General features: G+C 44.5%; 1 protein-coding gene across 4 annotated transcripts; it reads left to right on the forward strand.

The window, feature by feature from the left end:
* Positions 1–1054: 1054 nt before the first annotated feature.
* LOC311589019 (zinc finger MYM-type protein 5-like) lies at positions 1055–18129 on the forward strand. 4 transcript variants are annotated; one of them, XM_084767264.1, is made up of 7 exons: positions 1055–1129; positions 6185–6651; positions 6850–6940; positions 9882–10167; positions 11302–11458; positions 12427–12633; positions 16838–18129. In XM_084767264.1, the coding sequence occupies exons 2-7, from the start codon at positions 6256–6258 to the stop codon at positions 17582–17584; spliced, it is 1884 nt and encodes a 627-aa protein (XP_084623390.1). In that variant the 5' UTR covers positions 1055–1129; positions 6185–6255; the 3' UTR covers positions 17585–18129. The 4 variants fall into 4 exon arrangements, with proteins under 4 accessions (XP_084623390.1, XP_084623388.1, XP_084623389.1 ...); XM_084767262.1 differs by having other exon boundaries at positions 1074–1199; XM_084767263.1 differs by lacking the exon at positions 1055–1129 and adding an exon at positions 1224–1416.
* The last annotated feature ends 1725 nt before the right edge of the window (positions 18130–19854 follow it).

The raw sequence follows: 19854 nt of genomic DNA on the forward strand, positions 1-19854 counted from the left end.
TAGACGAGGAACAAAAGACCCTCGTGCCGCCCTTCCCGGGCTCCGCTCCGAGCGCGCCCGGCCGGGCTCCCGTGCGAGGGTCACTGCCTGAGGGGCCAAGGACCCGAGCGATGGGCGCGCGGTGGCCCGAGCGAGGCCCCGTCAACGTGGAGAACAGATGCTGGGCAGGCCCCGCGGGCGCGCGCTGTACTAGGCACCGACGGTCGAGCCCAGACAGCCCGGGTCCCCGGGGCGCGGGTCCGGGGCTCCATCTTGCGGGGCGGCAGCGTCTGGTCGCCCCACCGTCGTGCGGCCTCGCCGCAACCTATGCGCCCGCGCGCCCTTGGCGGCCGAGGACAAGGCCGACGGTAGAGCGCGGCCCGGGCCGAGTTTCCACGGGGTTCGGTTCAGATGGGCCCCAAGTTCTCCCAACAGATCCCACAAAATGGAGGACGACGTCTCCTCCCGCCGCAGCCATGGCGGAGGTGGGGGACCGTTCCCACGGGCGAGGCGAGGTGGAAGCGCCTGCACCGTAGCCAGCGCGCCAGCACCATAGCAGCCGCGGCCCGGGCCGCCCCCTCGGCCCGCCGCAGGCACTGCCGGGCTCGCCCGTCGCCGGGGCCTTGGGGACCTGGACAGGGAGGACGCTGGGGCATCGAGGCCGCGTCTCTCCTCGGGCAGAGTCGCAGGGGGCCGCGGTGACCGTCTAGAGGCCAAGGCCGGGTGGCTGGATCCCGGCCCCGCGGGAAGCCTCGACGAACGGCCCCCGACCCGAGGCCGCGCCCCTTGGGCTTTGGACCCCTGTGACCAAGCCGAGAGTGGGGGTGGGGCGGGGGCACGGAGGGAGGGACGGAGAGAGGGAGGGAGGGAGGGCTAAGCCCGGGACTGCACGAGGAAGGGGGGGGGGGAGGGAACGGCAGCCCTGAGGGCGTGGCCCACCTTTGACGGACAGGCGCTCTGACTACCTCACCGAGGAGGGTCCTGAGAGAAGGCCGGCTGAGCCAATGGGCACGCCCGAGGCATTCCGGGCCGCCTTCGCCAGCAGCCAATGGGCGTGCGGAGGGCGGGGCCTCCCCGGGCTCCGCCGCGCCGCCGCCTCCTCTACCTCCTCCTCACCAGCGCTAAAGCCGGGACTGGACCGAGCGGAGTTGTGCGTGTCGCCGAAGGGGGGTGGGCCGGGGGAGGGGAGGTTCGTTCCGCGGAGCTGCAGCCAGAACCGGGTGAGGCTTCTCCCCGCTGTCTTTCCTGTCGAGGGCCGCGGAGAGTGGGGGTGGCTGGGAGCAGCGCAGCCTCGGGAGCCTCCTCCTATCGACCGGGGCTTGGAGGCCGGCGTCGCCGCCGCTGCTGCTGCGTCGGGGGCCGCGCTCACGTCCCCGGCCTCTTCCTGTGCGGCCCGAGTGTTGAGCGAGCGAGCGCGGGCGCGGCCGGGCGGGCTGGGTGAGGCGTCCGCCGGGGCCGGTGCGCTCAGGGGTGGGGACTGGGGGGAAAGAGGCGGGGTTGGGGGGCGCGGGCGGCGGCGGCGGCCTCTGGGTTCCGGGTGTTTTCCGCTCCGTCCTCCGGGCGCACGGGCGGGGGAGGGGCCCGTCGGCCCCCCTCCTGGGGTCAGTCTCCCACCCTGTCTGTTTGACCGAGACCTCACGTTTGCGGTCACGAGGGGCGCCGCTTGAGTCCCGCGGTTCTTTGGCTCTTTTTCATCGCTCTGTGCAGTTTCTAGTCTTGTTTTGTGTAGTTTCTTTTTTTTTTTTTTCCCGGCTGATCTGGTGTCTCTTGTAGGCAATTTACTGACGGATAGGAACCTTAGGCCTCAGGCAAGGGCTTGCGGCAAATGGGCTCCAGTTGGTTGAACCGCTTCCACCTTCGGATTGGCCGTGGTGACGCAGAGTGGACTTGGGAGAAATAGGAATCCCTTGCTGGCTTGGAGGACGCTTTTACCGTCCACTTAGCTGTACACCCTACTCCTAATTCTGAACCTGCAAACAATACATTGAGCTTGGTCTGCTGTAGTTTTTTTTTTTTTAATAATTGATCCCTATTGTTTCTTTTTGGAGAAGGTCGGTAGAAAAGCCTCACCTTGGTTTACTTCCTCCTCTGCTGGTCAGGGTTCGCTGTTGGTACTAAAGAGTTTTTTGTTTTTCTCTTAATCAAGGGTCTTTAAGCCAGTCTGGTGAAGTATTTGGTAGAAATCAGGAAAGCATCTTCATTGTGAGTCATTTTGCGTAGCTTTCCTGTTTAAAGTTACTAGGATAGACTGTTTTCTTTTACACTGAAGAGTTGACCCAGTGTGAAGACACACACCTGTGGTTACTCCTAACATTGTTCTTTTCTAGATGGGTCTAAATGGGACTAAACCCCAACTCATAAGATGCTGTGCACTTAAAATTTTTGTCTTTTTTTCCAATAGACAATTCTTCCTGCTGTTGATTTTTTTTTTTTAACTACTAACTATACTTAAAATATACGTTAAACAGTGAACAAAATGTGAGTTCAGGAGAGCCAGGGCTACACAGAGAAACCCTGTCTTGAAGAAAACAAAACAAAATAGTGGACAAATGTTGAGAAAGAGCAGATTGTAGTTTTCAAAAGGTTTCATTTTACATGTATAAGTGTTTGATGTGCTCGTGTTCCACTTGTTTGCAGTGTTCAAGGAGCCCAGTAGGGGGCAGTGGGTCAGTCAGAACTAGACAGGTTGTGAACTGCTCTGGGCCTTCGGGGACTGGAATCCTAGTCCCTTGAAAGAGCAGCCAGTGCTCTTAACCACTGAGCCATCTCTCCAACCCCTGTGATCTAAAACAGTACTTCTTAGACATGTTTTTCTTGCTGGGCTGGAGAGACAGCTCTGAGGTTAAGAGCACTGACTGTTCTTCCAGAGGTCCTGAGTTCAATTCCCAGCAACCACATGGGGGCTCACAACCATCTACAATGTGATCTGGTGCCGCCTTCTGGCCTGCTGGCTCACATGTGGGCAGAGCACTGTATAACTAATAAATAAATAATTCTTTAAAAAATATTTTTAGACTGCATGTCTCTGTTCTGAGGAAGCCAGAAGAAGGTGATGATCACTGGAGCTGGAGTTCCAGGTAGTTGTGATCAGAACTCTGGTCCTCTATAAGAACAGTAAATTCTCTTGATGGCTAAGCCGTCTCTCCAGCCCCCATCAGATGCACTCTTTGGTTTTTTTCAAGACAGGGTCTTTCTGTTAGCCTTGGCTGTCCTGGACTCGCTTTGTAGACCAGGCTAGCCTTGAACTCATAGCGATCAGCCTGCCTCTGCCTCCCTGAATGCTGGGATTACAGACAAATAAACATTTTTTAAAAATGTGTACACTTGGGGTCTGAAGAGATGGCTCAGCTGTTAAGCGCACTGACTACTCTTTCCTAGGACCCAAGTTCAATTTCGAGCACCCACATGGCAGCTCACAACTATCTGTAGCTCTAAGATCTGACATCCTTACACAAACATACATGCAGGCAAAACGTCAATGCAATAAATTTTTTAAAAAAGAAAAAAAAAACATGTATATACCTTAAAACAGTGGTTCCCCCGGAGCAGTGACGGTGCACAACTTTAACCCCAGCACTTGGGAGGCAGAGGCAGTCGGGTCTCTGAGTTGGAGGTCAGCCTGGTCTATAGAGATGAGTTCAAGGACAATCAGGACTACACAGAGAAATCCTGTCCCCAAAAAACAAGAAGCAGTGGTTCTCCACCTTCCTAATGCTTTGAAACTTTAATATAGTTCTTTATGTTGTGGTGACCCCCAAATCATAAAATTATTTTGGTGCTACTTAATAGCTATAATTTTGGTATTGTTATGAATTGTAAATATTTTTTGGAGGTTTAGAGGTTTGCAAGGTATCTTACCCACAGGTTAAGAATATGCTTTAGTAGTTCAAAGCTGGGCTGGAGATACGGCTCAGAAGTTAAGAGCAAAAGGTCGTGAATTCAATTCCCAGCAACCACATGGTGGCTCACAACCAGCTATTAAGTCATCTCATTCCCTCTTCTGGCCTGCAGGAGTACATGCAGGCAGAGCACTGTATACATAACAATAAATAAATGGGTCTTGGAAGAGAAAAAAGTTCAAAGTCTTGGGGATAGAGATATGGCTCAGTCATTCTTAAGGACACTGTCTGAATCTCAGCACCCACATGGTGGCTCACAACCACCATTGACTCTTTACCTCAAGGGATCTGATGCTCTCTTCAGAGCCCCAGGCACGTGCCATATACATACATGCAAGCAAAACACTCAGACATTAAAGAAATAAAAAAGAAATTTTAAGTTCAAAGTCTTTAATATACCTCGGCATCTATTTAAAAATAAAAAATCAGGTGGCTGAAGAGATGTTGCAGTGGTTAAGAATAGTGGGTTCAGTTCCCAGCAGCTCCAGTTTCAGGGACCTGAGCACCAGGCCTTCGGGCAGTGCAAAGACATGTATGCAGCAAAACACCCATATATGTAAAATAATAAGTTTTCAAATATTTTTGTATACACTGTCTGCCTGTCTTTACACCTGCAGGCCAAAAGAGGGCATCAGATCACATGATAGCTGGTTGTGAGCCACCATGTGGTTGCTGGGAATTGAACTCAGGACCTCTAGAGGAATAATCAGTGCCCTTAACTGCTGAACCATCTCTCCTGCTCAAGTTTTAGTTGGGTTTTTTGTGGGGGAGAGGGTTTGAGACAGGGTTTCTCTGTGTAACAGCTCTGGCTGTCCTGGATCTCGCTCTGTAATCCAGCCTGGCCTCAAACTCACGGAAGTCCACCTGCTTCTGCCTTCCAAGGGCTGGCATTAAAGGTGTGCACCACCACTCCCCGGCCCAGCCCAAGTTTTTAAATAATTAAAATAAGTAAAAGTCCAAAGTTTCTCTGTTGGGTGCTTATATAAATAAAACATAGTTCCATACTTCTTATTCCAAGAGAAGAACCAGATAAATTTACAATCCAATCAAAGGAAAACCAGGACTCTGCGTTGTCAATAGCTCAGTCTGGCATCTGGGATTTAGTTCTTGATCTTCTGGGCTCCAAAGAACTTTGGATAGTTTCACTTCTCCAGCTCTGCCATCTGCAACACATACAGGTTATCTCCTGACACATGCAGTTCAGCTGCACCTGCACCTGTCTCTGCATCTCTCACCGCCCTGGCCTCTGCAGTATGCTAGGGTCTTCTGATCTAATCCTGCCTCCTCATGTCAGGCCTCGGCTTCTCTCTGTGTCAGTTTGACTACTATAGCTTTTACGCTGTCACACGCAGTATCTTGTGGGGTGCCTTTACTTAACGTCAACCTCAGCTGTCAGCTTGTGATGCAGTCGTGACCCTTTTGGATCACAGCTTCTGTGTGCTGTCCTTGGGGAGATACTTTCCAGATTTCTCCCTTTTTAATTGTTGTGTTTTGTTTTTCAAGACAAGGTTTCTTTTTACAGTCCTGGCTGTTCTAGAGCTAACACTTTACCAAGCTGGGCTCAAACTCAAGAAATCCACCTGCCTCTGCCTCCCAGGTGCTGAGAGCAAAGGTGTGTGCCAGATACTTTCCAGGTTTCCTCTCAGTGATGCTGGTATCTTGTTAATCACAGCCAGTTTTTCAGATCTGGTTAGCCAGAGGCAACAGGTTCAAATACATTATACAAATGGCTCTGTTGGTCTTTGTTTCCCTCTGAAACCTCACAAGCCAGGCCTCTATCAGCTGCGTTTTTCTTCTCTCATATTTTACAGTCCATCATGGAAGGAAGTTGGGGCAGGAACCTAAAGGCAGGAACTGAAGCTCCTGGATTGATAGCTCCCCATGCACACCTGCCTATCTTCTGCAGCCTAGTGTGGCACCGCCCACAGTGGGCATGTGGGTACAGGTACCTGTAGAGTCTAGAGGAGGGTGTCAGATCCCCTGGAGCTGGAGTTACAGGCAGTTGTGAGCTTCCTGGTGTGGGGGCTAGAAATAGGCACTCCTAATTGCCAAGTGATCTCTTCAGCCCAGATTTTGTTATTTTAAATTTAAAGAAAGCTTAGGCCATTTTTGTTATGAATGGAAAGTAGTATAAAATGGGCACAATTGACTATTTTAAAGGACTATCAAATTGCATATTTTCTATCAAACTCCACAAAGAAGTAGAATTTCACAGGAAAAATAGAATGAGAATCACATGAGTGGATTTAAATTTTTTACTCGTGCTATTGCAGGAAATTGAAAGAATCCCCTTCTATCTCTTACAGGTGCTTCGGTGTGGATAGACATTCACTGGGAAGATTAGTTGACTGCGCTGCGCTCAAGCTTTATTGGAAGTATGGCCATGGCAGCTCATCCCGCAGATGTGGAAGCATTTGGTGGTCCATCCAGTTCTTTAGTTAGTGCATCTGGAAGCTCAGCCATGGAGGATGATGACGTTGTGTTTATTGAATCAGTACAGCCTCCAGTTTGTGCTCCAGCAGTGACTAATGAAAGAAACTTTGTATTTACATCTTCAAAACATGCAGACGCACAAGGAAATTCTTCCATGATTCCCCCTTCAAGAGACTTGACGTCTCAGAAGGGAAATATATGTGAAACAATTGTAATTGATGATGAAGGGGACCCAGAAATAAATGGAGAGGAGGAGAAAAATCCTACCAATTTTATCCTACCTCATGAAAATAGTACCAAAAATTTGGATTTCTCCATTTCCAGTCTATCAAGAAGTAAGGTAAATTCAGGAAGGGTTACTAATGGTATCACTACAAAACTGACGGATAATCCTAATGTTACAACTTTAGAAGTGGATGTAAGCCCTAAATGCTGGGTGACGTAGGAACTTAATGATTGTATATCACTGTAGAGTACCACCTTGGGAGAGGTTTTAGTGTTAATATACAAACATTACACCTTATCTTTACCTTCACAGACTGAGACTGCAGTAGGACCTTTTAATCCTGGTAGGATTGATGTTGCAGATGCAATTCAGAATGGAAGATTTGCAGCTCATCACAATCCTGGTAAGCAGTAAGTTGTATTATTGCCTTATATTCAAGTACATTTAGCTTTCAATGTGACTCTGTACACATGTTCGTGGAGGCCAGAGCTAGCTTCCTTTCTTGGTCTTAGCTTAGTTTTTGAAACAGGATTTTTTTTTTTTTAACTGACCCTGAAGCCCAGCTCAGCTAGGTTCATTAGCTGGCCGGCACCAGGGATCTGGATCGATCTCGATCTCCCTCTCTCCCCCTCCGTCCCTTGGAGCTCACTGTATAGACCAGGCTGGCCTCAAACGCACAAAGATCTGCCTGTCTTACCTCCTGAGTACTGGGATTAGGGCGTCCACCACCTATATCTTTTTTTTTTTTTTTTTTGGTTTGGTTTTGGTTTTGGTTTTTTCAAGACAGGGTTTATCTTGTAGTCCTGACAGGCTGTCCCAGACTCGCTTTGTAGACCAGGCTGGCCTCGAACTCAAAGTGATCTGCCTCTGCCTCCTGAGCTCTTTTCTTTTTTTTCTTTCTTTTTATTTATTTATTTATTTATTATGCATACAGTATTCTGCCTGCATGTTCACCTGCAAGCCAGAAGAGGGCACCAGATCTCATTATAGATGATTGTGAGCCACCATGTGGTTGCTGGGAATTGAACTCAGGATCTCTAGAAGAGCAGACAGTGCTCTTAACCTCTGAGCCATCTCTCCAGCCCAGCTCTTTTCTTTTTTAACCTTAAGAAAAAATGTTAAGGGTCTCACCATGTAGTCATGGCTGCCCTGAAACTCAATATGTAAACCAGGCTGACCTCAGACTCAGAGATCTTCCTACCTCTCTCCGGAGGGCAGGGATTAAGGTTAAGTGCCACCATTGCTGGCTTAAATTGGTGATGTGTGCATGTGTGCTGCAGCCCATGCAAAGTGATCAGGTCAGCTGGCAGGGATCAGTCCTCCTCTGCTATGTGTGTTCTAAGGATCTAGCTCAGGTTGTCAGGCTTGGCTGCAAGTGATGAGTGATGGTACTGACTAAGCTGTCTCATTGCCTGCTTTTTATTTGTTTTGTTCTGTTTTCCACTTTCTTTGTGTTGTTTATTTTCACATGGGTACTGGAGATCAAACTCAGGACTTCGTCCTTACACAGTTGTGGGGCAAGCCTTTTAATCACTATGCTATCTCCTCAGCTCTGCTCTTTTTAGAACTCGTATCTCTTATATTCTGTATAAAGTAATTTATTGGCTTTCATATTAAGATAAATTGTGTTACTTGATATAACTGAAGTCTCTGTAGTTTGAAGAGGGTATTTTTTTGTTTTTCAAGACAGAGTTTCTCAGTGTAGCCTTGACTGTCCTGGACTATTTTAGTGGGTTTTAGGCTGTTGAATTTTAAGGACTACAAAGTAAATGAACTAACAACTTAAACTGAGTTTAATGGTACATACCTGTAATCTAAGTGGCAGTGAGGATCGCAGTCTGGCCAGCAGGTGTTACATGAGACTTTATCTTAAACTGAAGAAAAGGCCCAGGCACGCTGTCATATCATAGGCCTTCATCCAGCACTGGGGACAGGCAGGTGGATCAGCACAATGGGACTCACAGTGAGTAAGACAGCCTCTTCTGGCCTTAAAATGTACCCTGAACATGGGGCATGGGAAATTTTGGCTAAGACTTCAATTTGAATAGAAACACTAATATCCTCCTCTCCCCTCTCCTCTCTCCCCTCTCCCAGTTGGTAAGTTGAATAGCTTATTTAAAGACAGGATCTGTGGCCCAAGCTGGCCTAGAATTAGCTAGTCATCTTGCCTCATACCCAGCTAAAAGTTATTTAGGAATTTAAATAATTGTATTGTAAAACTGAACACATTTGTTCTATATATGTGCGAAATCTAAAGTGATTTTTTTTTTAAAGATAAATTACCATATTAAGCGGTGTGTGGTAGCACATGCCTTTAATCCCAGCATTCTGAAGGCAGGCAGGTGAATCTCAGTGAGTTCAAGGCCAGCTGGCCTACAAATCGAGTTCCAGGACAGCTAAGGCTTGTTATATAGAGAAACCCTGTCTTGGAAAAAAAAATTTTTTTTGTCATCTTAAGCAATATAATAATGATGTCCTACTTTGCTAATAATATACATATATGCTTTCCTTAAGTATCAATAAGTCTGCAAAACAAAACTATTTTGGGAGTTGAGGTTTTATTTTCCCCATAGTCTTAATATTGACCAATCTTGCAAAGATTGCTATGTTTATTCCTACTGCTGCTTGAATCTGGTTTGCTCTCTAAACTTAAATAAGCAGAGCAAGTTTGATGCCAGATGTAACTTCTATTTACTCTATAGTTGAATATGTATTTCATTTATTCCTAACATCACTGGAGAATTGGGTGTAATTTCAACATATGACAGAAGAAAAAGCAAGCCAAAGGTCTGGGAATTTAGATCACTGGTAGAACCCTGAGCTGGTGTATTCATCCCCAGCACCACAGAGAAGCAGCTCATAGAGCTCAAAATACGTGCATAATACAATACATTCAGGAGATAGATTTTGTACACATCATTTATTTTTTCACTGATAAAAGTAAACATTCCTTAGAATGTACAGTAGGTACTTGTAGTCATTATTATGTGTGTGTACATATACACGTGTGTGTGTGTGTGTATATACATAAAGTATAAATTTTTTCTCTGTCTTTATTTTCATCATACTATGACTGTAGGTTGCACCACTATGCAGGATTACACTTGATTCTCAAATACCTGGTTATTGCTGCAACCTTAAGTCTTTCCCATACCAGGCAGGCCCTGACTCCACCAGCTGGAGACTCACTTGAGAAACATTTCCTACCGAATCAAACAGTAGGAGGAATTCTGGGTTGATTGCCAAAGTTATTCTGCCTTAACCATGTGCTTATGAGTCTCTTAAACTCTTCAATTCAAATGTTGTCCTAATGTGTATTTTTATTTATTCCATGACTTTTTAAGATTCTTGGATCTCCCAGTCCGCGTCATTTCCTCGTAACCAGAAACAGCAAAGGGTGGATTCTTTATCACCAGTGGCCTCACTTCCTAAGCAGATATTCCAGCCCTCAAACCAGCAGCAGCCCACTAAACCTGCTAAAATCACTTGTGCACACTGCAAAAGTCCTTTGCAGAAGGGACAAACAGCTTATCAACGAAAGGGATCCGCTCACCTCTTTTGTTCAACCACCTGCCTTTCTTCTTTCTCTCATAAACGTACTCGAAGGACACGGAATGTAACATGTAAAAGGTAAGCCAGCCTCACCATTTCTCCATGTGGTTTAATTGCCAGTATAAATACTCTGAATAAGATTGTGAGCTAGACTTGTGGCAGATGTGTAACAGAGGTGTTCTCAAGTTTATTGAAGTTGGGTTGCTCTAGAAGTACAGGCTCATCTATAGTGTAGTCTCAACAAAGGGTGTGTTAGGTACAGACGTATACTACCCCTCTCTCAGATACGACGCTTGCCTTCCCTTCTACATCTTACGCATTGTTCTGCCAGCCTACCAGTGTGTAAGTGCCTTCTCCTGTTGCGCCATCTCCCCAGGCCCACTACTAACATTTTTTAAGATTGATTTTATAGGACTAGAGAGATGGCTATGGCTCATTGCTTTAGAGTACTGCTGCTGTTTCAGAGGACCTTGGTTCAAATCCCAGCATCCAGGTTAACTGTAGCTAACTCTAGTCCTAGGGGATCCAACACAGTCTTCTGGCCCCTATCAGCACTATACCCATGTAGTACACAGACATGCAGGCAAAATAACCATACATATAAAATAAAAATAAAGGAAGGAATTTTAAGTTGTGCGTGTGCTTGTGTGTTGGTACCTGTGAGTGCCCTCAAAAGTCAGAGACATTGCTCCACCCAGCAGCTGCAGTTACAAGGAGGTATGAGCTGCCAGCTGTGGGCGGCACACTCGGGTTCTCTAGGTGAGCAGCCCGTGCGCCAGTGAGCCATCTATTTAACACCATTGCTCTGTCTTCTAAAGTGCTTTGATTGGTTTTTTGTTTTTTTTTTAAAGATTTATTTATCGGTATGAGTATTTTGCCTGTGTCTATGGACGTGCACTCTGTATAAGCCTGGTGCCCTTGGAGGCCAGAAGAGGTCACTGGGTTCACGGAACTGGAGTTGTGGGCAGTTGTAAGCCACCATGTGGTGCTGAGAACTGAACCTGGGTCCTCTTAACTCCTAAGCCATCTCTCCAGCCCCAACTGCTAGCATTTAAAATCCTAGAATACTAAGGAACTTGAACTCAAATGTTATAAGATAGTTTCCATTTGAATTTTCTGCTATATTATTATTAGGAAATAGTGGAAGTGAAGCTGAAAGTGGATTTTAAAGTACAGTGATCTTCAGATGTTTCTCTCTCCTTTGTGTTTCAGAGATGCTCCTATGAGGACTGCAACTCTTGTTCCTCCAGTAGAGTCAAGCAAGTCCTTACGAGAATGTGCATCCCTGTGTCCTCATAACGACAACCAGAGTCTTAGAAGAGACGTCTTTACTAAGTCAAGATGTATAATCTGTAATAAACTAGGAGAGGTCTGCTCTTTGTACTGTTGCTACTTAGGCCTGTAGAAACAGTGTTAAGTTATAAGTACAGTATAAGCTCTGCCAGCTACTAATGCCCATATTCTAGATATTCAGGTGCGAAGGACTACTAAGGATGTTAGAATTCACATTATTTATCAAGGGGTTGTCATACATGCCTATAATCCCAGCACCCGGGAGGCAGAGACAGGTGGACATCTGTGAGTTCAAGGCCAGCCTGGTCTACAGACTTGAGCTCTAGGACAGCTAAGGCTACACTGAGAAACCCTGTCTCAAAAAACAAAACCAAAAAAAAATTTGCTGCTGAGTGGTGGTGTACACCTTTAATCCCTGCATTTGTGAGGCAGAGGCTGGTGAATCTCTGTGAATTTGAGGCTAGCATGGTCTACATATAGTGATTTCCAGGACAGACAGCCAAATTCTGTGGGGTTAGTTGTGATAATTCAGTAATCTCAGGACAATGAAGGTAGCAATAGTTACGGGAGTGGGTGGGACAAATGGGTTGATACATGTTGAAGAGGAAGAGCAAGACCTTCAGGCAGCCCTTTGTTTTACTTTGTCATGGTAACTAACTCTGAGGTTGAGAAATGTTGGAGGCCATTCAAATCAAGAGCATAAGTTTATCTCAGTTACAACCTTAGAACTATCTTACTGCTTGATGCATAGACACCATTCTAAGTGTGGAAAATTTCCCTTCATCCACCTCCAAAATACTGTAAGGGAGGATCTAAATACTGCAGGGCAATAAATTATGTAATGCTGGACAGGCGGTGGTGGCACACGCCTTTAATCCCAGCACTCCGGAGGCAGAGGCAGGTGGATCGCTGTGAGTTCAAGGCCAGCCTGGTCTACAAAGCGAGTGTAGGACAGCCAAGGCTAACACAGAGAGACTGTGTCTTGAAAAACCAAAAACAAACAAAATATGTAATGCTGTCTTAAGAAATTTTGTTTTCTTTTAGGTTCGCCATGAAATCAGTATTAACAATATAACACATAAACTGTGTAGTAATAATTGCTTTAATGAGTACAGACTGACCAATGGTCTAATAATGAACTGCTGTGAACAGTGTGGCAAGTATATGCCCAAGAATACTGGACACAACTTCCTGATTACAGGCCAGCAAAAGAGATTCTGCGGTCAGGATTGTGCCAATGTATATAAAGAGGTAATTCTCTGTTTTATTTGTTTTTGTTACATATTTCATATACATGGGAGTTTTGCCTGCATGTTTTTTTTGTGTAAAACATGCATCCTTGATGCCCTCAGAGGCCAGAAAAGGCTTTTGGATCCCTTGAAGCTATAGTTAATAGACAGATGTGATGGCGCCACCACGTAAGTGCTAGGAACCAAACCCAGATCCTCTGGAAGAGGTGCTGGGGTAATTTCTCTAGTCCCTAATTATGAGAGTGAGAGAGTGTGTGTGAGTGCAAGTGCTTGTATATGAAGCTTGGAAGGACACGCGGGATGTCTGTCCTTGCCTCCTACCTTGTGAGACAAGATCTTGTTATTTAGTGCATACGCTAGGCTACCTGACCTTCAGGCTTCTAGTGGTTGCCTTGTTGCTGTCTCCTGTCAGGCTGTAGGAGCACTCAGGTTCAGAAGGATGCTATCATCCTGGGCTTTTAAGTTTTGATACCAGGGATGATGGTGTATGCCTTTAATCCTGGCATTGAGTAAGCCAAAGCAGGTGAATGTCTGTGAGGTCGAGGCTACCCTGTTCTACCTCAGCTGTTAGATCAGCCAAGTCTGCAAAACAAGACTTTATCTCATAGAGAGCTGGCTAACTAGTATTAGACAATCGTGTGTGTGAATATAATATATATATGTAATGTTTTTATTATTCATTCCCCACTCTTTCTTTTTCCTACACTGTCAACTTCCCTTGCCTCTGCAAATCCCTTTTCTACATTCGTGTTTGTATTACTATTTTGTTGTTGTGATAAAACACTGTAGTTAAGGCAGTTTGTAGAAGAAAGGCCTTATTCCAGAGGGCAGTAGTTGAAAAGGTGAAGTGGAGGCAGCTGGAGCAGTAGCTGAGCACTCACATCTGAGTCACAAACAGGAAGTTGAGAGAGCACACTGGAAATGCTAGAGTATTCAAACAAGCCTCTTGCCGTGATATACTTAAGCCAGCAAGGCCACACCTCCAAACAGCCACCAACTAGGGACAAGTATTCAGATGCCTGAGACTTAGCCTGGACATCTCATTCAAACCACCACAATGTCTTTCTGTTTGTTTTGTAGCTCACTGAGTTTAACCTAGGGCTGCCTATATAACCATGTGTTTGGAAAAGGACACCTAATGTTGTTGTGTGACTGCACGTGCTCAAGAGTGCATACGTCCAAATACATACATGCACATGTGCATATAATAGAAGGTTTGCACATAGAGTATAAAGTAAAGAGAAGAAAATAAAGATGGGGAAATATGTGTGATCAAAATACGCCACAACTGTATAAGCAGAGTTCGACCTGTTTCAAATGATGAGTAGTAGTAGCAGGTCTTCGGAGAAGAGCAGTAGAGAAATCCTCGTGATATATGAACAGAGGGCTGGGGATTGCTCAGTGATGTCATTGGTTGCTGATCACTGAATAATACGTAGTCATAAAACAGCTCTTCTTTTAATAGAGAGCTGGAAAGATGGCTCAGCAGTTAAAAGCATTTGCAACTTTTCCAGAGGACCCAAGTTTAGTTCCCAGCAGCCACATAACTACTAGATCACTACCACCTGTCACTCCTAACACCAGGAGACCTGACATTTGGTCTCTAATGGCACATACCCTTATAAATAAGAAACAAAAATAAATTTTAGTCAGGCAGTGGTGGCACACACCTTTAATCCCAGCAGTCCGGAGGCAGAGGCAGGCAGATGTCTGAGTTCAAGGCCAGCCTGGTCTATAGAGTGAGTCCAAGATAGCCAAAGCTACACAGAGGAACCTAGGCTGGAAAAACCAAACATAAATAAATTAATGCAAATAGATACATTTTAAGAAAATACTTGGGTTAGAGGCCAGCCTGGACTACAAAGCAAGTCCAGGACAGTCAAGGTTACACAGAGAAACCCTGTCTCAAAAATAAATAAAAGAAAGAAAAAATATTTACATGAAAACACAGTTATTATATTGTGCGAGTAATGTGTATGTGTGAGTGCAGGTGGACTTCATGACCCAGGAGTACAGACAGAGGGCAGCTTGGTGGGGTTAATTCCCTTACCTTTCTGCTGAGTTTCAAGGATTAAGTCAAGCCAGCAGGCTCACTCAGCAAGTGCCTTTACTGGCTGAGATATCACAGTGGCTCAAAACATGCTCTTGATCTAAACCAGTGATAATGGGAACTTTTGGGGTTTTTGTGTTTTGTTTTGTTTTGTTTTTTTCCGAGACAGGGTGTCTCTGTAGCATTGGCTGTCCTGGAACTCACTCTGTAGACCAGGCTGGCCTCTAACTCAGAGATCCTTCTGCCTTTGCCTCCTGAGTGCTAGGACGAAGGGCATTTGCCATCACTGCCTGGCATGGGAATATTTTTTATTGTCAATGCTTTATAGGTGCTGTTGGCATCTAGTGGGTAGATGCTCTTCTTATACATGACAGTTCTAAAACAAATTATTATTTTGCTTAAGACATCCTGTAAGTGGGTATGTTGCTGGGTGATGTGAGTAGTGAGCCATGTGCGAGAAAGGAAAGCTAAACTCCAGATGTGGTGACAAATGTGCCTTTAAAATCCCAGCACAAGAGCCAGGCGTGGTTGGCACACGCCTTTAGTTCCTGTACTTGGGAGGCAGAGGCAGGTAGATGATTTGAGTTCAAGGCCAGCCTGGTCTATAAACTGAGTCCAGGACAGACATGACTACACAAAGAAACCTTGTCTCGAAAAAACAAAAACAAAAAATAATAAAATCTCAGGTGTGGTAGTGCACACCTTTAATTCCAGCGCTTGGGAGCCACTGGCGAGCAGATCTCTATGAGAGATCTAGGACAGCCTGGGCTACAAATTGAGTTCCAGGACAACCAGGGCTACACACAGAGAAACTCTGTTTAGAAAAACAACAATAACAAAAAGTTGCCATGATCATGGTGTCTCTTCACAGCAATGAAACCCTTACTAAGATAATATATTTACTTTTATTTTGTGTGCATGAGTGTATACATGTATATGTATATGCGCCATGTTCATGCCTGGTATCCCTTAGAGGTAAAAAGAATGCCACCACGTAGTTGCTGAGAATTGAACTCAGGACCTCTGGAAGAGCAGACAGTGCGCCTAACCTCAGAGCTGTCTCTCTAGCCCCCAAGGATCTATTTTAAATTGTGTATGTATGTGTTTATGTGCATCTGTAATTGCAGTTTATCATGGAAGTTAGAGGAAAGCATCGGATCCCCTGGAGCTTGAGGACAAACAAACAAACAAACAAAAAAGCTAGCTAGTACACTGGCCTTTTTCTTTTCTTTTAAAGATTTATTTATTATGTTTATTTTTATTATTTTTGTGTTTCTTTTTTTAATATATATATTTTTTTATGTTTCTTTTTTGTTTGTTTTGTTTTTCAAGACAGACTTTCTCTGTGTAACAGCCCTGGCTGTCCTGGACTCGCTTTGTAGACCAGGCTGGCCTCGAACTCAGAGATCTGCCTCCCTCTGTCTGCCTCCTGAGTCCTGGGATTAAAGATGTGCACCACCACTGCCTGGCTCATGTTTCTTTTTTAAGTATACATTTATATTATTACATTATATTATATATTAGTAAAATAAACTATATACAGCAGGAAGAACCATGAGACAATCAGGAATTATATAAATGTTATATTCATAGTGATTTTGCTATTTGTTTGGCAAACTTGAAGTAAACATCTTTCCTATCTTGTTGGGTCGTTTATTTATTATTATATACAATATTCTGTTTGCATATATGCCTGTACACCACAAGAGGGCACCAGACCTCATTACAGATGTTTGTAAGCCGCCATGTGGTTGCTGGGGATTGAACTCAGGACCTTTGGAAGAGCAGACCTCTGAGCTGTCTCTTCAGCCCCCTCTTTTCGTTTTTTTTTGTTGTTGTTGTTTTGTTTTGTTTTTTAAAGCTAGGGTCTTACTGGCTGGCCTGGACTCACTGTGTGAACCAGATTAGGCAGGCATCTGCCTGCTTCTGTCTTCCTAAGCACTAGGATTTAAGGTGTGTACCATATTGGCTGGCTTATGCATAGTTTTTTATTGCCACAATATTCTGTTGAATGGTTGTGTGAACATATATTTATCTTAGGTATATACTTTGTCTGTATGGATCATGTGTTAATTATGTTGGGTAAATTGCCAAACTCCAGCCTATATTTTACTTTTTAAAATGCCAATAAATTGTGATCTCTATTTCTTTACAGATAATGGAAAGAAAAGCAAAGATAACACTTTTACAAAACAGAAAAAGGAATGCTATCAGAGAAGAAAATGAAAGAAAATTACATGAATTATCAAGTACAATTTCAGAAAAAACACAAGAAATACCAGGAAAAAAGGAAAAATTTTCAGAGATAGTAAAAGTTGCAGGAGAATGTAGGCTAGATAAACCATCGAGGGAGCAGAATGAGAATTTACCTTCTGTGACTGCAGGACCAGATCCACCTCAAGAGCAATCGGGAGACAGAAATTCAGAAGAAATTGCTATGTCAGTTGAACTTTCTTCAGATCCAGGTTTATGGCCCCAAATTTTGAATACAAAACAACGTGATATTCTTGTCAAAAATGATGCAACTCAAATAAGAAATTTTAATTTTCCAAAAGATAGCACAGGAAGGAAGTTTTCAGAAACATATTACTCACGAATTCTTCCAAGCGGTGAGAAGGGCATCAGATCCTGGCTGCTGTATTCAGTCTCTAAAGATGCTGTCTTCTGCCTGTATTGCAGACTCTTTGGGGAAGGGAAAAATCAGCTGAGAAATGAGAATGGCTGCAGAGATTGGCAGCATTTATCACATATTCTTAGTAAGCATGAAGAGAGTGAGATGCACACCAGCAACAGTGCGAAGTATTCCAGGTTAAGGAATCACTTGGAAGGTAAAACTAGTGACACTATGGAACAGAGGTTTTATGAAGATGGTGAAGATGGTGTGCTCCTGCTGTATACATAACCCTGCCTACTCTAGACACGGCAGTATCTGCATCACCCAGAAAAAACAAAAACAAAAACAAAAACCTGGAGCCAGAACCACTGCATTGTGGCGCTCTTAAGTAGAAGAACTTAGAGGAGCTTATTAGTAAAACATGTTCCTGTTCCAAGTCTACAAGAACTGGAATAGATAGTCACTCTTGCAGACTTCAGTAAAGCAGTGTGAGTTTTGTCATTGAGGGCTTTCCCTTTGTAAAACTGTTGTTAGAAGACTTCCACTTAATGGCCTGAGAGCAAGAAAAGACAAGATGCATACGCAGTAAACTAAAGAAAATACGTGCAGGCCAGTCAGTGATAGCGCGTGCCTGCAATCCCAGCACTCAGAGGCAATGGCCAGCCTATCTACAGAGTAAAATCCACAAGCAATATACATACTCAAACGGCTTAAGAACAGAATAGGATCTGAAGCTGCAGTCGTTTGCTATTACACCAAATTCTTGCTCTTTGAAACAGTTTTCTATTTGGGAAAAACTATTTACTTGTTAAATAAAGGTAATTTATACTTTATTTTGTTTTCAATTTAATATGTAATATTTTAGCTTTTATTATAATGAATATATAGCTATCTTACGTTAGTATAACTATAAGAAACATTAAAGATATGTGTAGGTATATATAAACATGTATGTATGCCTATATATGTATATATAGTTAACTTTTCAGTGTCATGGTTAAGTTTTCCTGTATGCAATTTGAGAAACTATGAATCTAAAAAAATTTTTCTTCAGGCTTACTTCACTTTTTATAATAGCCCCTTATTAGCCAGGCATGATGGCACACGCCTGTAATCCCAGCACTTGAGAGGCAGAGGCAGGCAGGTCTCTGAATTTGTGACCAGCCTGATCTACAAATGAGTTTCAGTACAGCTAGGGCTCTGTAACACATTAAAACCCTCTCTTGAAAAAAACAAAACAAAAAAATAATTTTAAAATTTATTTATTTTATGTATGTGAGTGCTCTATCTGCATGTACGCCTACACGCCAGAAGAGGACATAGGATCCCAATATAGATGGTTGTGAGCCACACATGTGGTTGCTGTGAATTGAACTCAGGACTTTGGAAGAGCAGATAATGCTCTTAATTGTTGAGCCATCTCTCTAGTTCCAAAAATGTTATATGATAGCCACAGCTGGAGCTTGGGTCCTCTGGATGGAGACTGTTGTGGTTTCTTACAAGATGGTCAGTGAATTCTTGATGAGGAAACTTGGTGAACATACTTCTTTCTAGGGGTTGGAGGCCAAGTAGTTCTAATTCTTGGAGTTTACAAAGTTGCCCAGAGCAGCAGTGCAGCCCCTGGCTAATGTACAGGAGCAGATTGGATGCCATTGTCTGGGGGCAGGGGCAAGATGCACCAACACAGAGTCGCAACAGCCTGTCATCTTGCATGGAACTGTGGGGCTTGCCAGTCTTGTTCCTACAGCAACCTCTCCCCAGAGAAGGTGGAAAGCTTGGCCAAGGTGATGGCGCCTTAGATGGCAGTGGCTACCTCCTTCATGTAGTTAACTCCAAGTCCATCATGACCATTGTAGTCCCCAATAGTAACAAAAGCCTTGACCTGGTCCCCTGGCCAGCTCAAGTCTTCTGCACTGGCACGATCTTTAGATCTTCACCCTTCAAGGATGTGCCGAGGAAAGTCTAATCTCAGATTCCTTACTGGAGAAACACAGGCAGGTGGGTCTCTTACAGGAACTTGATGTTTGTGTCCTTACTAGGTTGCCAGCTTGGTGATGAGTTTCCATTCTTTGCCTCTGCCCTACCTCTAGGAGCCCACAGTGACAAGCTACTGCTGTCACTCCCAAGGCCTCCCAATCCTGGGCCATCAGCCATTTGGTATTTTCCCAAAGAAGTAAATCTAATAACTTGATGGCCACCGAGAGTCCTGATCACAATGAATATGATAGTTTTACCTTTTGCTTCTGACTCCTGGTGTTTATTTTATCATCTATTAAATTCCTAGGGATGAGACGCTTTTTTTTTCCATTTGGGGCTTGCAGGCCTTGATCTTTTCAAATCTACTTTATTTGGGGTTCTTTAATACCTCCCTTCCAACCCACCTACCCTAGATAGGAGAGAAAGAAGGTTCATAGGGACAGCAGCTGTAGACCTTTTTAGACTCAGTTCTTTGAGGGAGAGTTCACTCATCATCAGGATTCCAGAAGACCCGTAAACAGCAAAGCAGCAAGCCAGCAAAAGCGACTGCAAACACAGCAGCTGGAATCCATGTGTGTTTC

This window comes from Acomys minous, assembly GCF_964271855.1.
Source record: "Acomys minous genome assembly, chromosome: 18".
Lineage (NCBI taxonomy): Eukaryota > Metazoa > Chordata > Mammalia > Rodentia > Muridae > Acomys > Acomys minous.